This window comes from Ictidomys tridecemlineatus, chromosome 3 (genome assembly GCF_052094955.1).
Source record: "Ictidomys tridecemlineatus isolate mIctTri1 chromosome 3, mIctTri1.hap1, whole genome shotgun sequence".
Lineage (NCBI taxonomy): Eukaryota > Metazoa > Chordata > Mammalia > Rodentia > Sciuridae > Ictidomys > Ictidomys tridecemlineatus.
Window position 1 is genome coordinate 43,083,099 of NC_135479.1, and position 20,750 is coordinate 43,103,848.

At 36.0% G+C, this 20,750-nt stretch overlaps 1 protein-coding gene and 1 non-coding gene across 6 annotated transcripts in view; both read right to left on the reverse strand.

Annotated features, from left to right (window-relative positions):
- The window catches only part of Ssh2 (slingshot protein phosphatase 2), a 254,433-nt gene that overhangs the window by 50,937 nt on the left and 182,746 nt on the right, over positions 1 to 20,750 (reverse strand). For all 5 annotated transcript variants that reach the window (XM_078042588.1, XM_021728139.3, XM_040269241.2 and 2 more), the window contains 2 exons: positions 17,026 to 17,090; positions 4,385 to 4,506 (listed from right to left, as the gene is read on the reverse strand). In XM_078042588.1, the coding sequence (XP_077898714.1) occupies positions 4,385 to 4,506; positions 17,026 to 17,090 (187 nt within the window). The remainder of the gene's footprint in view (positions 1 to 4,384; positions 4,507 to 17,025; positions 17,091 to 20,750) is intronic.
- On the reverse strand, positions 20,184 to 20,290 carry LOC120884717 (U6 spliceosomal RNA). Its single transcript, XR_005727128.1, has one exon. It is a non-coding gene; the product is annotated as a U6 spliceosomal RNA (small nuclear RNA).

A 20,750-nucleotide genomic window follows, 5' to 3' on the forward strand; every position in this document is an offset into this window, starting at 1 on the left:
CTACTTACTAAGTATCTACTGTGACAAAATACCTCGATTTGATCTCCTTCAAAATGATAACTCCCTCTGACAAGTTGTTTCACCTCTTTCAGCTTTCAATTTATTCATCTTTAAATGCAGATAACAAACTAAACTTTTATACAGTTAAAGATTTAAAACATGTAAAGTAATACGATACATGTGAATGTACTGTCCTATAAGACAAATGTTGAATATGAATCTATGGTAGATGCTCTACTATATCTGAAAGTGATACAGTGGGGTATTGAACAGCATTGTGTAAATGATTTAAAAACAACAGAAGAATACTGAGGTCAAATTTTTGGAATTACTATATGGCTAAAGAAGGCTTGCCTCTAGCTGGGCTGTTTGCTATACTTTCTGGCCCTGTTACTCAAAATCCTATTAGTGATTCTAGAGCTTAAGACACTCAAATCAAGACTGAAATAGCTTGTCTGCATTGGAACCCTTGGTCTGAACACCAGAGGTGCAGCTATCATGAAGGAAATAGATATCTTTTTGTTGACAAGATGAGTGAGCACATGAAAATTTGTTTTGAAAATAGTTTCCTAAGGTAGAATGGGATTACTTTTTAAATAGTTTTTTTTTTTTAATTTAGTGAGTGCTTAGCTAGGTTCCTAGCAACAAAACAAATTTGGAGTATAAATATGAAGCCCAGTGACAAATCTAGAAATTAAGTGACTACAGGAGCTCCAGGAGTATGACCTATGAGCTGGTGACCAAATAGCAGTCAACCTTTTGACAAGTAACAATGATATGTAGGAATCAACATCACATTTTCAGCTGGTATTCAGGTTCGAGTGTTTTGTTTTTAAAATATTAAGTAGCAGTTTTTCCACACAACTGAAAGGAGAAGTCTGAATTAGGCACAACTAGTTGTGTGTGTGTGTGAGTGTGTGAGTGTGTGTGTGTGTGTGTCTGCTTGTGTATGTCTGTGTTTTCGTGTTTGTCTATGGGCATCTCTGTGTGCCCACGTGTATCTGTCTCTGTGTGTATTTATGCTGGGGACTGACCCAGGGCCTCACACATGCGAGGCAAGCACAGTACTGCTAGAAGACAATTTCAGCCCTTTTTAAAAATCTCCTTTTTGAGACAGCTAAGTAGCTGAGACTGGACTCAAACTTGCATTCATCTTGCCTTAGCCTTCCAAATCGCTTGATATTATAGGCATGCCCCACTACAGCTGCCTCACACCTGGTATATTTATATAGTTTACCTGAGTCTCATGAGATTTTTCTCCACTAAAGTACAGTTATTTATTTTAGTAGATACTCATCTCATTCAACAAACATTTCAAGATATTATGGATACAAAGATTTAAAACCAAAATTAGACAACAGAAGCTTTATTAGTTTATAACTTGAAATACACATGGTATACTTTAGAAACCAAAGTTACGATGTATATTTTAAAAATTTATTACTTAAAATACAGGATAATACTTCAGATGGGCTAAAGAAACGGTGACAAACATTTTAAGAACTATTTATACTTGTTATAAACAATCTGGGTTCTATTTTGGTTTAATCTAATTTTGAAACATTAACCTATGATGTTCTAAGATATGAAATGATACAAATTCCTTTAATAGAAATTAAGATAGAAATGACATTTGATTACCTGATCACAAGAATTCTGAAGTAGGCAGCATTTCTCTTACTGTATAAGAGGTTCACTTGAGTAGAAGATGTATGGGAATTTCATAATGTCAAGTTTATCAAACAGAATGAAAATCAGTTTCTAACTTTTCATGTCCCATTTTGTCTTCTACAAACTAAAATTTCCTTTTGTTAATGGCAATTGTTAGATGTAATTCAGGCAAGACTATTACAGCAGATAGATGTGGTTCACTGAGTAATAGTTATTGGGCCTCCTTTAGCATTCTTTCTGAAAAGTTTAGGACAAAATGAAAGAAATTGCTAGACATCTGATTGTCACACTTGGGGTCAGGAAAATCTGCAATTACTGCCTTCTCTCTCTAGGGGAAGACTCAATTGAAGTATCCATGCAACTCTAGCTCCTGTTGCATGGGGTTTCTAAGAGAAAGGTCAGGGACACCTGAACAAAAGGAAATATGAGATAGTGCAGCACTGTCCAACTGCACTTTCTGAAGTAATTCAAACATTCTATACACGCACTGTCCCATATGGGAACCGCTAGCTACATAAGGCTATTGAGTACTTGAAATATGGCTAGTTATGACACAGAAACTGAAATTTTATTTATTTATGTAATGTCATTTCAGTTTTGAGTTACAGATGGACAAATATCTTTATTTATTTCTATATGGTGCTGAGGATTGAACCCAGTGTCTCACACGTGAGAGGCAAGCTCTGTACCACTGAGCTACAACACCAATGCTTATTTTATTTTTTATTTATTTAAATACCAACAGATGGTTAGTGCTCACAGTACAGATCTATAGAGACAAAAAACAAAACCAGAGGTCTTAAAATCCTAATGAATGTGGACAATGTGAAAGTTCTTACAGAAAAGTAGTTACTTAAAAATCTATTAGGGCTGGGTACAGTGGGGCATGCCTGTAATCCCAGCAGCTTGAGAGGCTAAGACAAGAGGATTGGAGTTCAAGGCCAGTCTCAGAAATTTAGCAAGGCTCAAAGAAAATTAGTGAGACCCTGTCTCAAATTAAAAACAAAAAGGGGGCTGGGGATGTGGTTCAGTGGTTTCGTGCCCCTGGGTTCAATTCCCTATACAACCCCCCAAAAAATAATAATAATAAAGAAAAAAAATTTAAGGTAACACCAGAAATTGAAACTGCAGGAGAAAGCCTAAATGTGTTTACAAGCCTATGTAAATTCAAAGCATACAATTAAATGCTGTTAAATGGTGTATGCTATCAATTCTAGACTTGTGATCCCTATGAATCAACAAGTCATTTTCAGGTTGATTTCTATGTACAAGCTCAACACTGGTTTGTGAAATTAGTGATTTCCCTCCAATCCCCCCCCCCCAATATAAGGACAATAGGAATTACTTCTATTCTTCTCACTTTGTGGCTAAATTCCCCCAGCCTGGGTCACACCCCTAGCTATTCTACAGTTCCATTCTAGTCCTGAACCAGGAAGTCAATGCTTTGAGACATCTGGCAGGATTTCCTGAAGCTTATTATCTCAGAGTGTATAGAGATCTGCTTAGCAGCTGCATTCCACAATCTTCCCAAGGTTCCTCCAGAAAAAAAGTGTGAAAATAAAAAAGCCTCAAATCTTATGGACACAAAAAAGCCAAGTTCTATGTTAATCACAGAATGTGAAGTACAGCTAACTCCAAAGTTGCATTATTTATTTTTTGGGAGGAATACTGAGGATTGAACTCAGGGGAACTCGACCACTCCTGAACCACTGGGATTATAGGTGTACACCACCATTCCCAGCCTTATTGGATTATTATAAAAGGTTCTGCTTTGAGTTTAAGAAACCATTCTCTCTTTTAACTTTGAAGAAGAAAAAGGGAGGCATACAATTTGCTAAATGTAAGATTTAAGACCATGGATAAATTCATGAGACTGGATCTCTTTAAACCCATGATCTCTGTTACATTACCACAAAGGACATGTGTCCTACAATCACCAAACACATATAGGAAGCTTTGTCCTGCAGTTTTAACTTTTGGTGTTACCTAAAAAACAGATCTTTCAGTAACTATTCTTCTGTGAGAAAGCCTACTTTGTCTACATTCATTAGAATTTTAGAATCTCAGTTTTGGTTTTTATTCTCTAGATTTTTCCTTTCTAATACAGTTGCCACTAACTACATGTGGCTATTTAAAAAAACAAAAAATAAAATACAATGATGATACATAATTAAATAAAGTTAAAATTTCGGTTTCTCCAACAATAAAGTAGATGGCCATGAAAAAGCAGCTTTTCTTTTGAAGAGATAAATTTAATCATTTGCTTTATAACATTAAAGATAAAAGAAAGGTAAGGAATAAGTCATAAATTAGAAATGTACAACCAAACACATTCACTAAACATGCCTGTCTCTCAAGACTTGCTAAGATGCTTTCGTATTCTTTTATTTTATGCCTTGAACTTTAAGAGCTACACAAGATATTTTTGTGATAGCTCAAAAGGTAACTAGAGAGCCTGTGGCGGGTGGTATACACCTGTAATCCCAGCGATTTGGGAGGCTGAGGCAGGAGGATTGAAAGTTCAAAGTCAGACTCAATAACTTAGTGAGACCCTGTCTCAAAATAAAAAATAAAAAGGACTGGAGATGTAGTTCAGTGGTTAAGCATCTCTGGGTTCAATCCCTATACCAAAGGGGGGGGGCAGTGGGGGGAGTACAGGAACAGGTTATTTAAAAAGGAAGTTTTCACATCCTCTTTTTTTGTGGTACCATACCTGTCATTAGAAGAAAAATCCATTCCTAGAACGATGCTTTCTTCAGTATCTTGTCTACCATTAGTTGAAACTACCACCATATAGCGTGTTCGATTCTGGTAAGTACTTTCCAGTCTTACAGCCTGGTGGTTAATAGATGACAAAAAAAATATGAGATTTAGAAAAGGAAATTTTAGATCATTTAACTCTTCTGCATCAGCATCTTAAAGCATACTAAGGGAGGCAGCAGAACAACTAGTTAGGAGACCTAATTCAGATCTCAACTCATGATAGTCATAAAACCTTTGGTAAGTTGCTAAATTAACTGGAGGGAGATATAATAATACTTACCTATTAGGTTGTTTCAAGAATCTTACAAAATAATGCATGTAAAGCATAGTGCCTGGCATATAGCAAGAGATCAATAAATTTCTGCTATTAGTATAATATATAATAATAGTTGCCAGAGAAATGTTCAAAAGATGGAAGAGGGGAGAATGAGGAATATGAATGTGTATACTGGTTTCATAGATGTAATTTCTACAAATAATTATAATATGAAGCAAACTACTAGCATTATCCAAGGGGTTACTTACTATGCTTTATTAAAGTTTTGCACATTTATAAAGTACAAGATATTCTTCTTTAGTTTCAATAGTAATTAAAGGAGATTCCTTTTTCAGAAGCTTCTCAAATTATTTTTCATCAAAAGTTTTCATCGCTTTTTAGTTTTTTATTTTTTGGCATCAGGGATTGAATCCAAGGACACTTAATCACTGAGCCTAATCCCTGATCCCCAGCCCTTTTTTGTATTTTATTTACAGACAGGGTCTCGCCGAGTAGGGCCTCACTAAGTTGCTTAGGGCCTCACTAAGTTGCTGAGGCTGGTTTTGAACTTGAGACCCCCCTGTCTCAGTCTCCCCAATTGCTGGGATTACAGGTGTGAGCCACCGTGCCTGGCTTGGCTCTTTGCTTATTTTTAAAAGGGGCTTCCAAAAAATGTGAATAGACAGGATCTTAGATGAAATTAGGATTTACTGTTGGTGTAATGATGGTACTGTGGTTACTATACCTTTATACTTGAGTATCTGCAATGAAATGACAGTGTCTGAGCTTTACTTTAAAATGTTCTGATGAGAAAAGAAAGAAAAAGGGTGAGGAGATAGATGAAAGATTTCAGGCAAAATGTTGGCCGAATTTTTAAAGTTGAGTACTGAGTACATAAAGATATGATTTCTACTTTGATATGTTTGGAAATTTTCTTAATAAGATGTTCAAAAAGATACTGAATAAACCTTAAAAAATAAGGTAAAAGCCAGACATGGTAGCACATGCTTGTAATCCCAGAGACTCAGGAGGCTGAGGCAGGATGATTTCAAGTTCGAAGCCAGCTTCAGCAAATTAGTGAGACCCTGTCTTAAAATTTAAAAAATAAAAAATAAAAAGGACTGGGGATGTAGGTCAGTAGTAAAGTTCCCTGGGGTTTAATCCCCAGTTCTTCCTCTCCAAAAAAAAAGAAAATGTCTTCTAGGCAACACTCATTTGAAATATTTACATTGTGTATACAGCAGTTCAAGGGCTGAAGAATTAATGATGGAAAAGAGAGATGTATTCTCTTCCCTCACGTAATGAATAGTCATTCTACTCTTTTTGTTTTCTGTTGTTAACAGTAGTAATAGTAGTGGTAGTAATACAGATCATTTGAAGCAAGGAAAATATACTCTGAAGGCAATTTCCCCTGTATAAGCCCCTGTACCTCTTTTCAGAAGAGAAACAGTAAGTTCTGATCCATTAGCTGGCTCAAGATAGTTGTTAAAAATTTGACAGAAATTTCTATTGGAATTCTTTTAGTACTGCTCTTCTTAGAGTCTTTCTCCTTAACTAGGTCACTATTCTAAGGTCAGGCAAAGAGAAAAACCCATAACTACACAGCTCAAGTGACCTATTTAGCAAGGCAGAGGTGAGACTCCCCTGGCTATCTTTGTGTCTCTATTCTGATATTCCTAGGAAAAGTTAGGGAAGTACAAGCAGCATAAGTGGCCACATTAAGGCCTATTTCTAATAAAAGCTGATATAATAAAAATGTAAGGCTCATTACTCTGATGCCAAATGTAGGAGACAACTGTACTGCTGACTTTATGCTGCATGATGAATAGAGCATTCAAAACCAAATTAACTCATGAGAAGCTAAGAGAAACTAAAATTTAAATGGACTAAGATCTAGATCCAGTTGGTTGAAATAATGGGAGGAGCAGTAAACACACAGAGCTATAATAATAGTGGCACTCAGCACTGACTGACTTTAGAAACACTCTAAAACATGTTAAATTAACCAGAAAACCTGGTACAGGTAAACTAGAATTTCTTATAAACAAGACTTCAGATATTGTTATATATTTAACTTTGGGCATGCCTTGGCAAGCTCTGAGCTAACTGTTCAGTTTTTTGCATGTGTTAGAGGCTCTTTTATTCTCTGTCAAGGCTCTAAGAATTTCTGGCAAGACTCAAATACAAATGGCATGGGAACAAATGAACTGTGTTTCTGACAAATTATCTACAGTTACTATATCAATTAGTGGCAATTGATTGGCCAAGTCAAAGCTGATAAAAGGAAAAAAATATTCTTCATAAATATTACATATAAAGTAAGGTATCAGGTTAAGTCGAGAAGCAAGAGTTTTTTGGTAAGAGATATACAGTACAAACAATAGCTGTCTCTTGTTAAAAAAGTATTTATATCTGTCTATCTATCTGTCTTACAGTATGGGGGGACTGAACCCAGGGGTGGTTTACTACTGAGGGCCTCAAACTTGTGATCCTCCTGCCTCAGCCTCCTGAGTCTCTGGGATTACAGGCATGCACCACTATGCTAAGTTATTTATTTTTTTACTTCTAATATCAAGTGCCATTTCAAATGTTTTTTGAGGGGCTGGAGGTTACTGGGGATTGAACTCAGGGGTACTCAACCACAAAGACACATTTTCAGCTCTATTTTTGTATTTTATTTAGGGACAGGGTCTCACTGAGTTGCTTAGCACCTCGCTTTTTGCTGAGGCTGGATTTGAACTCACAACCCTCCTGTCTCAGCCTCCCGAGCCACTGAGATTATAGGTGTGTATCACTGCGCCCAATTAAGTGCCATTTCAAATGTTTGACTCTCTGTTGCTTAATCTAATTATAACAGAAAACCTAAAATATCACAGGAAAGGACCTAGCCATCTCACACTGACTTTATGCTTGAATTACAGGCACATCTTAGATCCATTCAATTTTAAATATCTTATGTGGAAGAACAGCACCTGAGCATTCTTGGAATCTGATCACAGGCCTCTAATAATATCTAAAGAAACATTATAAATGCTGTAATGTATAGTTAATAAATTTTTACTAAAAAGAAGTGAAACTTTAGTTAGGAGGTCAGAAGTCATGACATTAATCCTAAGTCAAAGAATGAGATGAAATATTCAAAAAACAAACAAAAACAACAAACTCTAAAATGTCACAGGTTAGAATGACACTTTAAAATTTTCTTTTAAGCTTCAAGATCCTAGGTTGAAGAATTAAATAAAATTCTATGGGCCATAAGCATAAAGAAACATCTTATATGCTCCCCTCCACACTGTTTAAGGTTTCCGAAAGAAACTCTAAACCTCCCCTTTGTTGGGGAGATTAGTGAAAAAAAATCTAATTTATCAAGTCAATCAGAGAAATGTACTTTAAAGTGGCAGTTTTTATATAATATCCTACTACTGGAAACTGCAGCATTTACAATGTTTCTTCAGTCCCTAGTACTTAGAAATAAAATGACCGGGATAAGACAAATGAGATGCATTTAATTAACAAAATAAAATTCTCATTGAAAAGAATACTAAAATCCTTTCTAATTTTCCAAACCAAACAATTATCCCTGATTTTAAAATATGACAGCAATAGCACAATTGAGGTAACGATTTCAAGAAAGTTCATTTATTGCCTAACTTTGAAATTCCAATTCCAAGTTTCAGTGAACTGATCCAGCAATATTAGGACTGAAGTAAGTCTGAGAAGTTATCTCCTGCCCCTACTTATTCCTAAAGATGAGCACCCAATCTATTTTTAAAGCTCATCATTCATATAATGTTAAAACTTCCCTTAGTATTTAATTTTTATTAAAGGCTTAAGCTAAGTATAAGCAGTTTAGAGTCCACCTGGTCCAAGAGTTTATCTCATTAGTATTATCTAATACCCAGAAATAGTCTTTCTTGGGCTTACACTGCACCTTTGCCTTTAATTTCTTTTCACCAAGAGTCTTACATCATGCCCCTGCATGCAATGTTTATCTTTAATGAAGCCACATTATGAAGACCCAATGTCTAGACAGGCAACTCACCCAATTCATCAGAGAGAAAGGTTTCAAAAGTATGTAAATATTAAGTTCTAGCCAAAAGAGCAAAACAAAGTCAATAGCTAAGATTAAAATAGACTTCAGATGTGACCCAAATAAATTAAACAATACTGTCTTAAAAAGAAATAGGTTAGAATTTGAGGAAGTCTCTAGGTTTCTTAAATTAAAAAATAATCCATAAATAATATTTTGTGTAGTCATTAAAAGCCATGATTTAGGAGCTAGGGGTGTGGCTCAGTGGTAATGCATTTGCCTAGCATGCACAAGGTCCTATGTTCAATGTCGAGCACCACCAAACCACCACTTCCATAATTTATTCACTGATACGGAAAGATATTCATGACAAACTGTGAATAAAGAAAAAAGCAGGTTAGAAAATAGTATTTATCTTATTTTTGTATTTAAAACTAAAACCAAAACCAAACCAAACAAAAATCCCAAAACCAAATAGCACTGGGTAAGGTGGCACACGCCTGTAATCCCAGAGACTTGGGAGGCTGAGGCAGCAGGATCAAAAATCCAAGGTCAGCCGGGCAATTTAGCAAGACTTCATACCAAAATAAAAAGGGTTGAGGATGTAGCTCAGTGGTAGAGTGGCCCTGGGTTTGGTCCTCAGTATCACAAACAAAAAACAGCAATGTGCTCCCTTGCATGTTCACTTATTGTGCTCTCTCTCTGCCCCTTTCATTTAAAAAGATCAAAAAAAGACTGAAAGGAAGCTGGGCATGTTGGCCCACACCTATAATTCCAGCTACTAGGGAGGCTGAAGCATGAGGATCTTAAGGTCGAGATCATCCTCAGCAACTTAGTGAGAGCTTGTATCAAAATAAAAATTAAAAAGGGCTGGGGATGTAGCTCAGTGGTTCAATCCCCAGTATTATCAAAAACCAAAACCAAAACCAAACAAAAAAATCTTGAAGGATACTTATCCAAATTGCTAAGAATGATTTTCCCAGAGTATATGTTTTTTGTTATTTTTTTAGGACATGGTGATTTCATCTTTACATCTTTTTGAATGATTTGATTTAGGGGAAAATCAAAAACAACAACAAAAAACCACATTATATTCTTAGAAAAAAATCAATTCAGGGGCTGGATAAGGCTGGCTCAGTGGCAGAGCACTTGCCTAGCATCTTTGATAATGTGTAAGAGTACTATAAAGAGACTTCCTTATTTTACCAGCTACATTTTTCTAAGTACTAAAAGTTAGTGCTCAATACCTGTATTTGGAACTCAAAGCTTCCCAGGAAGAAAATATTGGTTTTATCTTATTTCAGTGCTTAAGAAAATTGTGGGGTTTGGTAGGGTTATTTACAAAATAATAGTAAAGGCAGGACTTTCAGTTGACTATCAAACTTTTAACCTTATGCACAAGCCCTGAGATAAGAGTTTCAACATTCTAAATTTAACTCGAAACAAAAGCCTTTGCTTTAAGTCTACAAATGCTCCTTTCAGTTAGAAAAGTGCTAATTTGTTCAAAATAATACAATGCACTCTCTCATTTTCTTGAAGATGACTCACTCAATAATCTGAAACATAATGACTATGTGTTTGTAACAATTCAAAACAACTGTAAAATGGCTTGTTATTTGAATTCTGAATTAATTTAGAGGCAGTTACATTTTCTGAGTTTATATTTTATAAATGTAAGGCAGTTGCAGCTGTATATTTTAGTAGGAAAAGAGAAGATTTAATTGTCAACTATGTCTTACTGACCGCATCCTTCATGCTCTCCCAAGTCTCTGTGGTTAAATTATTTTACCAAAGTTCAAAAGTTCTCAATAAGAAAAAGATAAAATGAGTGATGATAAGACCCCAGCTTTAGCTTTATCAAACCATCCAATATTCGGAGGCTATCAGCAAGTATCTACTTAGTATCCTGTGTATGCAAGGGACTACTGCTATTGGTTTTAGTTGAGTTGTACGCAAAGTGTGATTTCTGGACCAGCAGCATCAGCATCATTTGGAAACTTGCTAAAAATATGGATTATTACTATCTTCTTCTAACCAAATGCTGGGAGTAGAACCAGCAATTGGTGTTTTAAGAAAGCTTTCTAGGTGATTCTGATCTATTTTAAAGTTTGAGAATCACTGCTTTAGAATATTAATGTTGTAAGAGCTGCACCCTCTCTGGGCATGGTGGCATATATACCTGTAATCCTAATGACTTGAGAGGCTGAGGCAGCATAATTGCAAGCTTGAGGCCAGCCTCAGCAATTTAGCAAGGCCCTGTCTCAAGTAAAAAATAAAAAGGGCTTGGAATGTAGTTCAGTGGTTAAGTGTCCCTGAATTCAATCCCCAGGTCAAAAAAGAAAAAGAAAAAGAAAAGAAAAGGTGCTGTACCCGCTTTCCCCCAATCTCACTCAGTTATTTTATTTATTTTTTTTTTGTTTTTGAAGTACTGGGCATCAAATATGGACACTTTACCACTGAGCTATAATCCTAATCCTTATTGCTTTTTAAAATTTTTAGATGGGGTCTTGCTAAGTTGCCAAGACCTTAAACTTGAGATTCTCCTGCCTTGGCTTCTGAGTCACAGATTACAAGCATATATCAGTATACCCAGTCCTTCTTATTTACTTTTAAATAATTGTTTGAGAAAGTATATTAAGAAGCACAGACAAAGGCTGAGGTGTAGCACAGTGGTATAGTGCTTGCTTGATCCCCATCAACACACACACAGATGAAAGAAATGCAGATGAGATTTATATTTATGTATAATGCTACTTTTGGATTAGGATATAAAATTTTCAACAAAATAAAATAATTAAACAGTATATAAAATAATTATGAAAGGATTACTTGAAATTTCAAATTAAATTTCTTAAAAGGAATTTCTAGCCATGTAAAAAAGAAGGCAGTAGCTGGTCATGGTGGTGCACACTTGTAATCCCAGTTATTAAGGAGGTTAAGGCAGGAGGAAGGCAATTTTGAGGTCAGCCTGGGCAACTTAGTGAGACCTTGTCTTAAAATACAAAATAAAGAGGGCTAGGAATGTAGCTTAGTGTTACAGTGCTTACCTCATATGTGCAAGGCCCTATGTTCAATCCCCAGGACCAAACAAAACAAAAGAAAACAAAAAAAGCAAAAGTCCGTTGTGGATCCCTAGATTCAGCAGATATGAAAGAAAAAGTGAACATTTAACATACAGGAGGCCCTGGATTCTAAAAAATAACAAAGGCAAGTAGAAGCAGCATACAAGAGAAAACATGAAAGGATGACAAAATTTAAACACAGAATTATTAAGTAAATAAAGAAATCAATGATTACCACAGAGTTCAGAGGCCTGTTGATCAACTTTACACAACCAAGCTTATATTCTATTCATTATCTCTCTTCCTAAACAGAAAGCAGAGATCAACTATTTGAACTTAATCTGTCTATGGCCCTTAGTCAATTTCTTTTCTTTCATTCTTTTTTTTTTTTCTTTGCAGGAGATGGTTCTGGGAATGGAACCCATGGCTTTGCACATGCTAGGCAAGCATCCTATCACTGAGCCACATTCCAGCCCTTTTTTATCTTTTATTTTACAACAGGGTCTCACTAAATTACTTTTTTTACTAAATTGTTGAGGCTGGCCTTAAACTTGAGATCCTCCTGCCTCAGTCTCTTGAGTCGCTGTGATTCAGGCATATAACACATGCCTGGCTTCCTCTTTAAGCTGTATTAGCTTCTTAAATACTGTAGCTGCCTCATGTCATTCCTTGGCTGAAAAAATCAGTAACATTTCACAACCACTTACTGAAAAGAAAAGGGTATTACCTCTAGTTAGTAATCTAGGGGTTAAGTATATGTAAATGAGTTAAGTAAGCCATGTCAGCATTAAATGGGTAGAAATACTTTTTAATTTCCACAAAGAAACATACTCAATCCATTTTTGTTTTTCTACTTTTATTAAAGGCAGTACTGTAAGAAAACTAACTTCAAAAATGATGACAAGCGTTAACAGTTGACTTTGAGTCATGTGGAGATTATGGTAAACTAAGAATCCACACTAGCTGGGTGTGGTGGTGCATGACTACAATCCCAGCAATTTGGGAGGCTAAGGCAGTAGGATCACAAGTTAAACCTAGCCTCAGCAACTTAGCGAGGTTCTAAGCAATTTACGTGTCTCAAATAAATAAATAAAATAGGCTGGCCCTAGAATACCAAAAAACTCCACTAAGAAACTTCTAGAACTAGTAAGTGAATTCAGCAAAGTGGCAGGATATAAAATCAACACCCATAAATCAAAGGCATTTCTGTATATCAGTGACAAATTCTCTAAAAAGGAATTGAGGAAAACTATCCCATTCACAATATACTAAAAAAAAAAAAAAAAAAAAAAAAAACAAGAACAACAAAAAACTTGGGAATTAACTTAACAAAAGACGTGAAAGATCTATACAATCAAAACTACAGAACCCTAAAGAGAGAAAAAGACCTTAGAAGATGGTAAGATCTACCTTGCTCATGGATAGGCAGAATTAATATTATTAAAATGACCATACTACCAAAAGCACTATACAGATTGAATGCAATTCCAATCAAAATCCCAATGGCATTCCTCATAGAAATAGAAAAAGCAATCATAAATTCATCTGGAAAAATAAGAGACCCAGAATAGCTAAAGCAATTCTAAGCAGGAAGAGTGAAACAGGTGGTATCGCTATACCAGACCTTAAACTATACTACAAAGCAGTAGTAAAAAAACAGCATGATTCTGGCACCAAAACAGGCTGGTAGACCAATGGTACAGAATAGAGGACACAGAGACTAACCCACAAATATACAACTATCTTATATTAAACAAAGGTACCAAAACCATGCACTGGAGAAAGGATAGCATCTTCAACAAATGGTGCTAGGAAAACTGGAAATCCATATGCAACAAAATGAAATTAAATCTCCATCTTTCACAATGCACAAAAATTAACTCACAATGGATCAAGGATCTAGGAATTAAACCAGAAACTCTGCGTCTAACAGAAGAAAAAGTAGGCCTTAATATTCATCTGTGGGGCTAGGCCCCAACTTCCTTAATAAGACTCCTATAGCACAAGAATTAAAACCAAGAATCAACAAATGGGATGGATTCAAATTAAAAAGTTTTTTTTCTCAGCAAAAGAAATAATCTGTGAGGTGAACAGGAAGCCTACATCCTGGGAACAAATTTTTACCCCTCACACATCAGACAGAGCTCTAATCTCTAGGGTAAATAAGGAGCTCAACAAGACAAGCACAAAAATAATAATAATAATAATCCAATCAATAAATGGGCCAAGGACCTGAACAGACACTTCTCAGAAGAGGATATACAATCAATCAACAATATACAAAAAATGCTTATCATCTCTAGCAACCAAAGAAATGCAAATCAAAACTACTCTAAGATACCATCTCACCCCAGTAAGAATGGCAGCCATTATGAAGACAAACAACAAGTATTGGCGAGGATACGGGGAAAAGGTACATTGATACACTGCTGGTGGGACTGCAAATTAGTGCAGCCAATTTGGAAAGCAGTATGAAGATTCCTTGGAAAGCTGGGAATGGAACCACCATTTGACCCAGCTATTTCTCTTCTTGGACTATACCCAAAGGACCTAAAAACAGCATACTATAGGGACACAGCCATATCAATATTTATAGCAGTACAATTCACAAGAGCTAAACTGTGGAGCCAACCTAGATGTCCTTCAGTGGATGAATGGATAAAAAAAATGTGACATTTATACACAATGGAATACTACTCAGCACTAAAAAATAATAAGATCATGGCATATGTAGGGAAATGGATGGCATTAGAGAATATTATGCTAAGTGAAGTTAGCCAAACCCAAAAAAACAAATGCCGAATGTCTTCTCTGATATAAGGGGGGGTGACTCAAAATGGGGGAGGGAGGGAGAGCATGGGAGGTGCCAAATGCCAATGTCTCGGCTTGGCACAGAATCACGAGCCACCACACAGCTTTGTAGGTTCACACAGCAATTCTTTATTCCCCATCTCACACCGCCTCCACACAGGTTCAGGGGCAATCCCAATCCCCCCCCCCCAACAATTCACGTCCTAAATATTTTCTCTCCATGAGAACTCAGCGGGAACTCAGGCAGCAGGCACGCCCTACTCCCAGCAGGAATAATCTTCAACCTCCAACTTCCCTAAAACTCCTATTGTCACGCCCTAAACCCAAGGACGGGGATACTTCCTGTAGGATACACCCTAATCCTGGATCCACCCTGGTCATTGAGCAGGGTCATCTTTCTCAAATACACAAGCAAGGTCAACAGCAAAATCCATTTAACATGGGGTATGCTGGCAAGGAAATTTTGAAGCATCATTCCTACTTGACAATGGCCCTCAGCAGGAGGAAGATTACCTCTAGAAAGGGAATAGGGGTGGGAGGGAAAGGGAGGGAGAAGGGGAATAGCAAGGATGGTGGAAGGCGATGGTCATCATTATACAATATACATGTATGAAGATGTGAATTTGGTGTCAACATACCTTATATACAAACAGAGATATGATAAATGGTGGTATAAAGACGTATTAAGAATTATATGCAAAAAAATAAGAGAGCTCATGTATAATGGCATAATTGGGTGTGAACATAATATATAGTTACAAAAATTATGCTGTGAATGGATAATTATGAATGTAATGCACTCCACTATTGTCATGTATGTAAGAAATAAATAAAGAAAAAATTAATTCTCAGATATTAAAATCACATGAGAGACATATGATCATTATGCTCTTTCCCTTGATGTTGATTCAGTATTTCTCAGTAAAATTCATGAATCTAAATCTTTAACTTACAACCCCAAGGGATTTTAATGTAAGTGAGAAACAGTGTTCTAGAAACATGAAAAAATAATGTTAAGATTCAGTGTTGGAATATTATTCATATTAAAATAGTTGGCAGATTAAAAAAATAGGCTGGGGATGTGGCTCAATGGTTAAATGTCCCTGGATACAATCCCTGATAGCAATAAGAATAAAAGAATCTGCACCAAACCTCTCCCGACCCCAGTCTAGACACATTTTGCCTTGTGAGAATAAAATTTCAGTGTTGCCAGAAATTTTTGACTTTTGAAGACCAAAATCTGGATTTTTTTTCCCCCTTTGCAGTGTTGGGGATCAAAACCAGGACCTTGTGCATGACATGCAAGTGTTATACTATTGAGTCACATTCCCAGTCCCCAATCTGGATTTAAAAAAAAAATTTTTTTTTTAGTTGTTGATAGACCTTTATCTTATTTATTTATATGTTGCTGAGAATCAAACCCAATGCCTCACACATGCCAGGCAAGTGTGCTACTGCTAAGTGAGAGCCCCAACCCATCCCCAATCTGGATTTTTATATGAATCCATTCAGCTTTAAAATTCTGGCTAAAGCTAGATGTAGTGGTGCACACCTGTAATCCCAGTAACTCGGGAGATTGAGGCAGGAGGAAGATAGCAAGTTCAAGAGTCAACCTTAGCAACTTAGACCCTATCTTAAAAGAAAAATTTTTAAAAGGGTTGTGGGTGTATTTCAGAGGCAGAATGCTTACAAACATTAAAAAAAAAAAATACTGTGGTCCAAACAAAACATATCTCTGCCTGTGAGCTGCCACTTTTGAGACCACCAATTTATAGCATTAAATCAATTTGCCTGCTCTTTTAGTCTCTATTTTACCTATTGTAACAAAAGTGCCCTTTTCACACTCTTCAATACGTTTTCATGTACATTTGATCCTGTCCACTATGAAAGGTAATCAGGAGATGAGGAAAAAGGCACAGATAGCTGAAGGTAACTTGTCCAACATCACATAATTAGCATAAACTTAAGCCCAGGTATCCTGATGCTGAGTTCAGCATCAATCCTTGATGATTTCACTCCCTCTTTGTCACTCCCTATGTATGCTTTTGCTTAAGTTTTGTTCTCACCTGAAACAATTTCTTTCTACTAATCCAAATCTCATTATCTTTCAAGACCCATTCAACCTCCATTATCTACATAAAATCTTCTTCTATTAGGTAAAAGTACCAAGTTTTCTCTGCTTTTTCCAAAACTAAGTTATTGTGGGCAATAACTTACAAATGGATACTTATCAATGGCCTTGAACCATCTAATTATTTTTCATAACTCTCCATTAGTCTATAACTACAATTAAATCCTAAATTCCTGGTGCTATTCTTCTTTTCTTTTCTACATAGTTCTCAGTGTTGTGTCAGAACACAAAAATGTATTAAATGTTGGATATTTTAGACAATATTTTGAGGAAAAGAATTATGATGATACTACTAACTTACCAGCCTGATGTTGTCTTCTGGGCGGAGTAATATGAACATTGCTTGGAGATGCTGCTGGAGATCACCTGGTGAAATTTATAATAAAGGATAATTATTCTCCATTCTAGTATCAAGACAAAAGATTCTTCTATCAAATTGTAAAGGAAAGTTCTGGTTCACTAAAGGATTAATTAGACACAAAAATTAAGTTTGACTATTGATTTTTTTTTAAATGCAGAAAGAATGGTAATCTGCATCTTTATACATTCATTTTTAGTCTATACTACATTAAAATCTGCATTTGACCAATGGAAAGTGCACTTGGACCAATCACAGTTTTGTATAATGTCTGAATGAGAGACCTGCTGGGCAGAGGCAGCTGGCTAAGCTTTCAGGCCCATTGAAGGTAGCACTGAGGGCATTTTGAAAATATGATGTGTGATCTAATGTTCAAAGAATCACCCCTAACTTTTAAACAGCCAATCCTTGTATCATTTCTATTTTTGTATAGTAATCTTCAGCTATACTTAACCTAAGAAGACTATTAGATTTTCCCTAGAATAATATCAATAGTTAGTGGCTGAGAGTATATATTAAATATAGTATATTAGGAATTTCTATTTTCTTAAACATATCACATGCTTTAAAATTGCCATTATTCCAATCCTTATTTGTTCTTATGCATTTTATAAAACTAAGTTGAAATTTTTTTGTACTATAACAAATTTCCTCATATTCCCCATTATATACTAGGAAATCTGAGGCATTGGCTAACAGAAGACAATTAGACAATGCGCTGTTATATATATGACAATCTAAGAACCAAAAACTTCATACCTGTCCACCCAGGCCCAGCTTTTTCTAAGAATCTAATGTGACTGACACGACCATATAATCAGGGATGCTAATATAACCTGTTCTCACATTAGAAGTGGGAGAATACGTATACAATTTCCATCATGTTAATCTCATAGCTGTTAATTATGGGATGATATGTGCAAAAAGTAGAGAAAGGAAGGAAAAAAGTAGACTAGAAACAGATGTGTTGATCTAGATGGTCACTAAGTCTAAAAGTCTTTCCTGCCTATTCCTTCCCTCAAAGAATAGTTTTCTTGCCTCCCTCCTCAATTTCATAGATGGCTTCTGACCAATTCCATTATTGCAGAATCTATCATCATTTTAAAAAAATATTTATTGTTTAGTTGTAGATAGACACAATCTTTGTTTTATTTATTTTTATGTGGTGTTGAGGCTCGAACCCAGGGCCTTGTACAGTCAAGGTGAGTGCTCTACCGCTGAGCCATAACCCCAGCCTTCTATCAACATTTTTAAAAAATTTTTATTCTAATTTGTTATTATGACAGCAGAATGTATTACAATTCATATTACAGAGCACAATTTTTCATATCTCTGTTTTTCATGGTATCTTCACACCATTCCTGTCTTCATACATATAGTTTAGATAATGATGTCCATCTCATTCCACCATCATTTCTAACCCCATGCCCCCTCCTTTCCTCTCCCACCTCTTTTCCCTATCTTGAGTTCATCTATTTCTACCATGCTCCCCCTCCCAACCCAACTATGAATCAGCCTCCTTATATCAGAGAAAACATTCAGCATTTGGTCTTTTGGGATTGGCTAACTTCACTTAGCATTATATTCTCCAACTCCATCCATTTACCTGCAAATGCCATGATTTTATTCTCTTGTATTGCTGAGTAATATTCCATTGTGTATATATACCACATTCTCTTTATCCATTCATCTACTGAAAGGCATCTAGGTTGGTTCCACAATTTAGCTATTGTGAACTGTGCTGCTATAAATATAAACATTGATGTGGCTGTGTCTCTGTGGTATGCTGTTTTTTAGTCCTTTGGGTATAGACCGAGGAGAGGGATAGCTGGGTCAACTGGTGGTTCCATTCCCAGCTTTCCAAGGAATCTTCATACTGCTTTCCAGATTGGCTGCACCAATTTGTAGTCCCACCAGCAACGTATGGTTTTGCCTTTTCCCCCACATCCTCGCCAACACTTATTGTTGTTTGTGTTCTTAATAGCTGCCATTCTGACTGGAGTGAGATGAAATCTTTGAGTAGTTTTGATTTGCATTTCTCTAATTGCTAGAGATGCTGAACATTTTTTTTCATATATTTGTTGATTGATTGTAATCATCTTCTGAGAAGTTTCTGTTCAGGTCCTTGGCCCATTTACTGATTGGGTTATTCGTCTTTTTGGTATTTAGTTTTTTTGAGTTCTTTATATACTCTAGAGATTAGTGCTCTATCTGATGTGCAAGTGGTAAAAATTTGCTCCCAAGATGTAGGCTCTCTAATCACCTCACTGATTGTTTCTTTTGCTGAGAAGCTTTTTAGTTCAAATCCATCCTACTTATTGATTCTTGATTTTAATTCTTGTGTTATAGGAGTCTTATTAAGGAAGTTGGGGCCTAATCTGACACAATGGAGATTTAGACCTACTTTTTCTTCTAATAGGTGCAGGGTCTCTGGTTTAATTCCTAGGTCCTTGATCCACTTTGAGTTTTGTGCATGGTGAGAGATAGAGGCTTAATTTCATTTTTGTTGCATATGGATTTCCAGTTTTCCCAGCACCGTTTGTTGAAAAGGCTATCTTTTCTCCAATGTATATTTTTGGCGCCTCTTTCTAATACAAGACAACTGTAATTGTGAGGGTAGTCTCTGTGTCCTCTATTCTGTACCACTGGTCTACCGATCTATTTTGGTGCCAATACCATGCTATTTTTGTTACTATTGCCCTGTAGTATAGGTTATGGTCTGGTATAGTGATGCCACCTGCTTCACTCTTCTTGCTAAGGATTTCTTTAGCTATTCTGGGTCTCTTATTTTTCCAGATGAACTTCATGACTGCTTTTCTATCTCTATGAGGAATGTCATTGAGATTTTGATTAGAATTACATTAAATTTGCACAATGCTTTTGGCAGTATGGTCATTTTGACAATATTAATTCTACCTATCCAAGGACAAGGGAGATCTCTTCATCATCTAAGGTCTTCTTTAATTACTTTCTTTAGTGTTCTGTAGTTTTCATTGTAGAGGTCTTTCACCTCTTTAGATTGATTCCCAAGTATTTTATTTTTTGAGGCTATTGTAAATGGGGTAGTTTTCCTTTCAGAGGATTTGTCACTGATATACAGAAAAAAAATGGAACACTTCATGAATTTGCATGCCATCCTTGTGCAGGGGCCATGCTAATCTTCTCTGTATCATTATAATTTTAGTATATGTGCTGCCAATTCGAGCATTTATCAACATTTTTTTTTTTTTTTTTGGTGTGTGGTACTGGGCATTGTAACCAGAGATATTTTTCTACAGAGCTAAATCCCTAGATCTTTTCTTTAAAATTTTTATTCCAACAGTCTTGTCAAGTTGCCCAGGCTAGACTTGAATGTATGATTCTCCTACTTCAGCCTCCTGAATAAGTGGGATCACAGGCATGTGCCACCATGCCTGTTCCATAGTTTTAAAATTGCAAAACAGTATTTATTTATCTTTTTGTGGTACTGGGTATCAAATCTAGGAGCACTTTGCCACTAAGCTACATACATACCTGGCTCTTTTTATTTTTTATTTTGAGACAGGGCTTCCTAAGTTACCTAGGCTAGTCTAGAATTTACAATTCTCCTGCCTCAGCCTCCCTACCCACTGGAATTACAGGGATGCACCACCATACTGTCTGTATTCAGATATTTTAAATGCAATTCT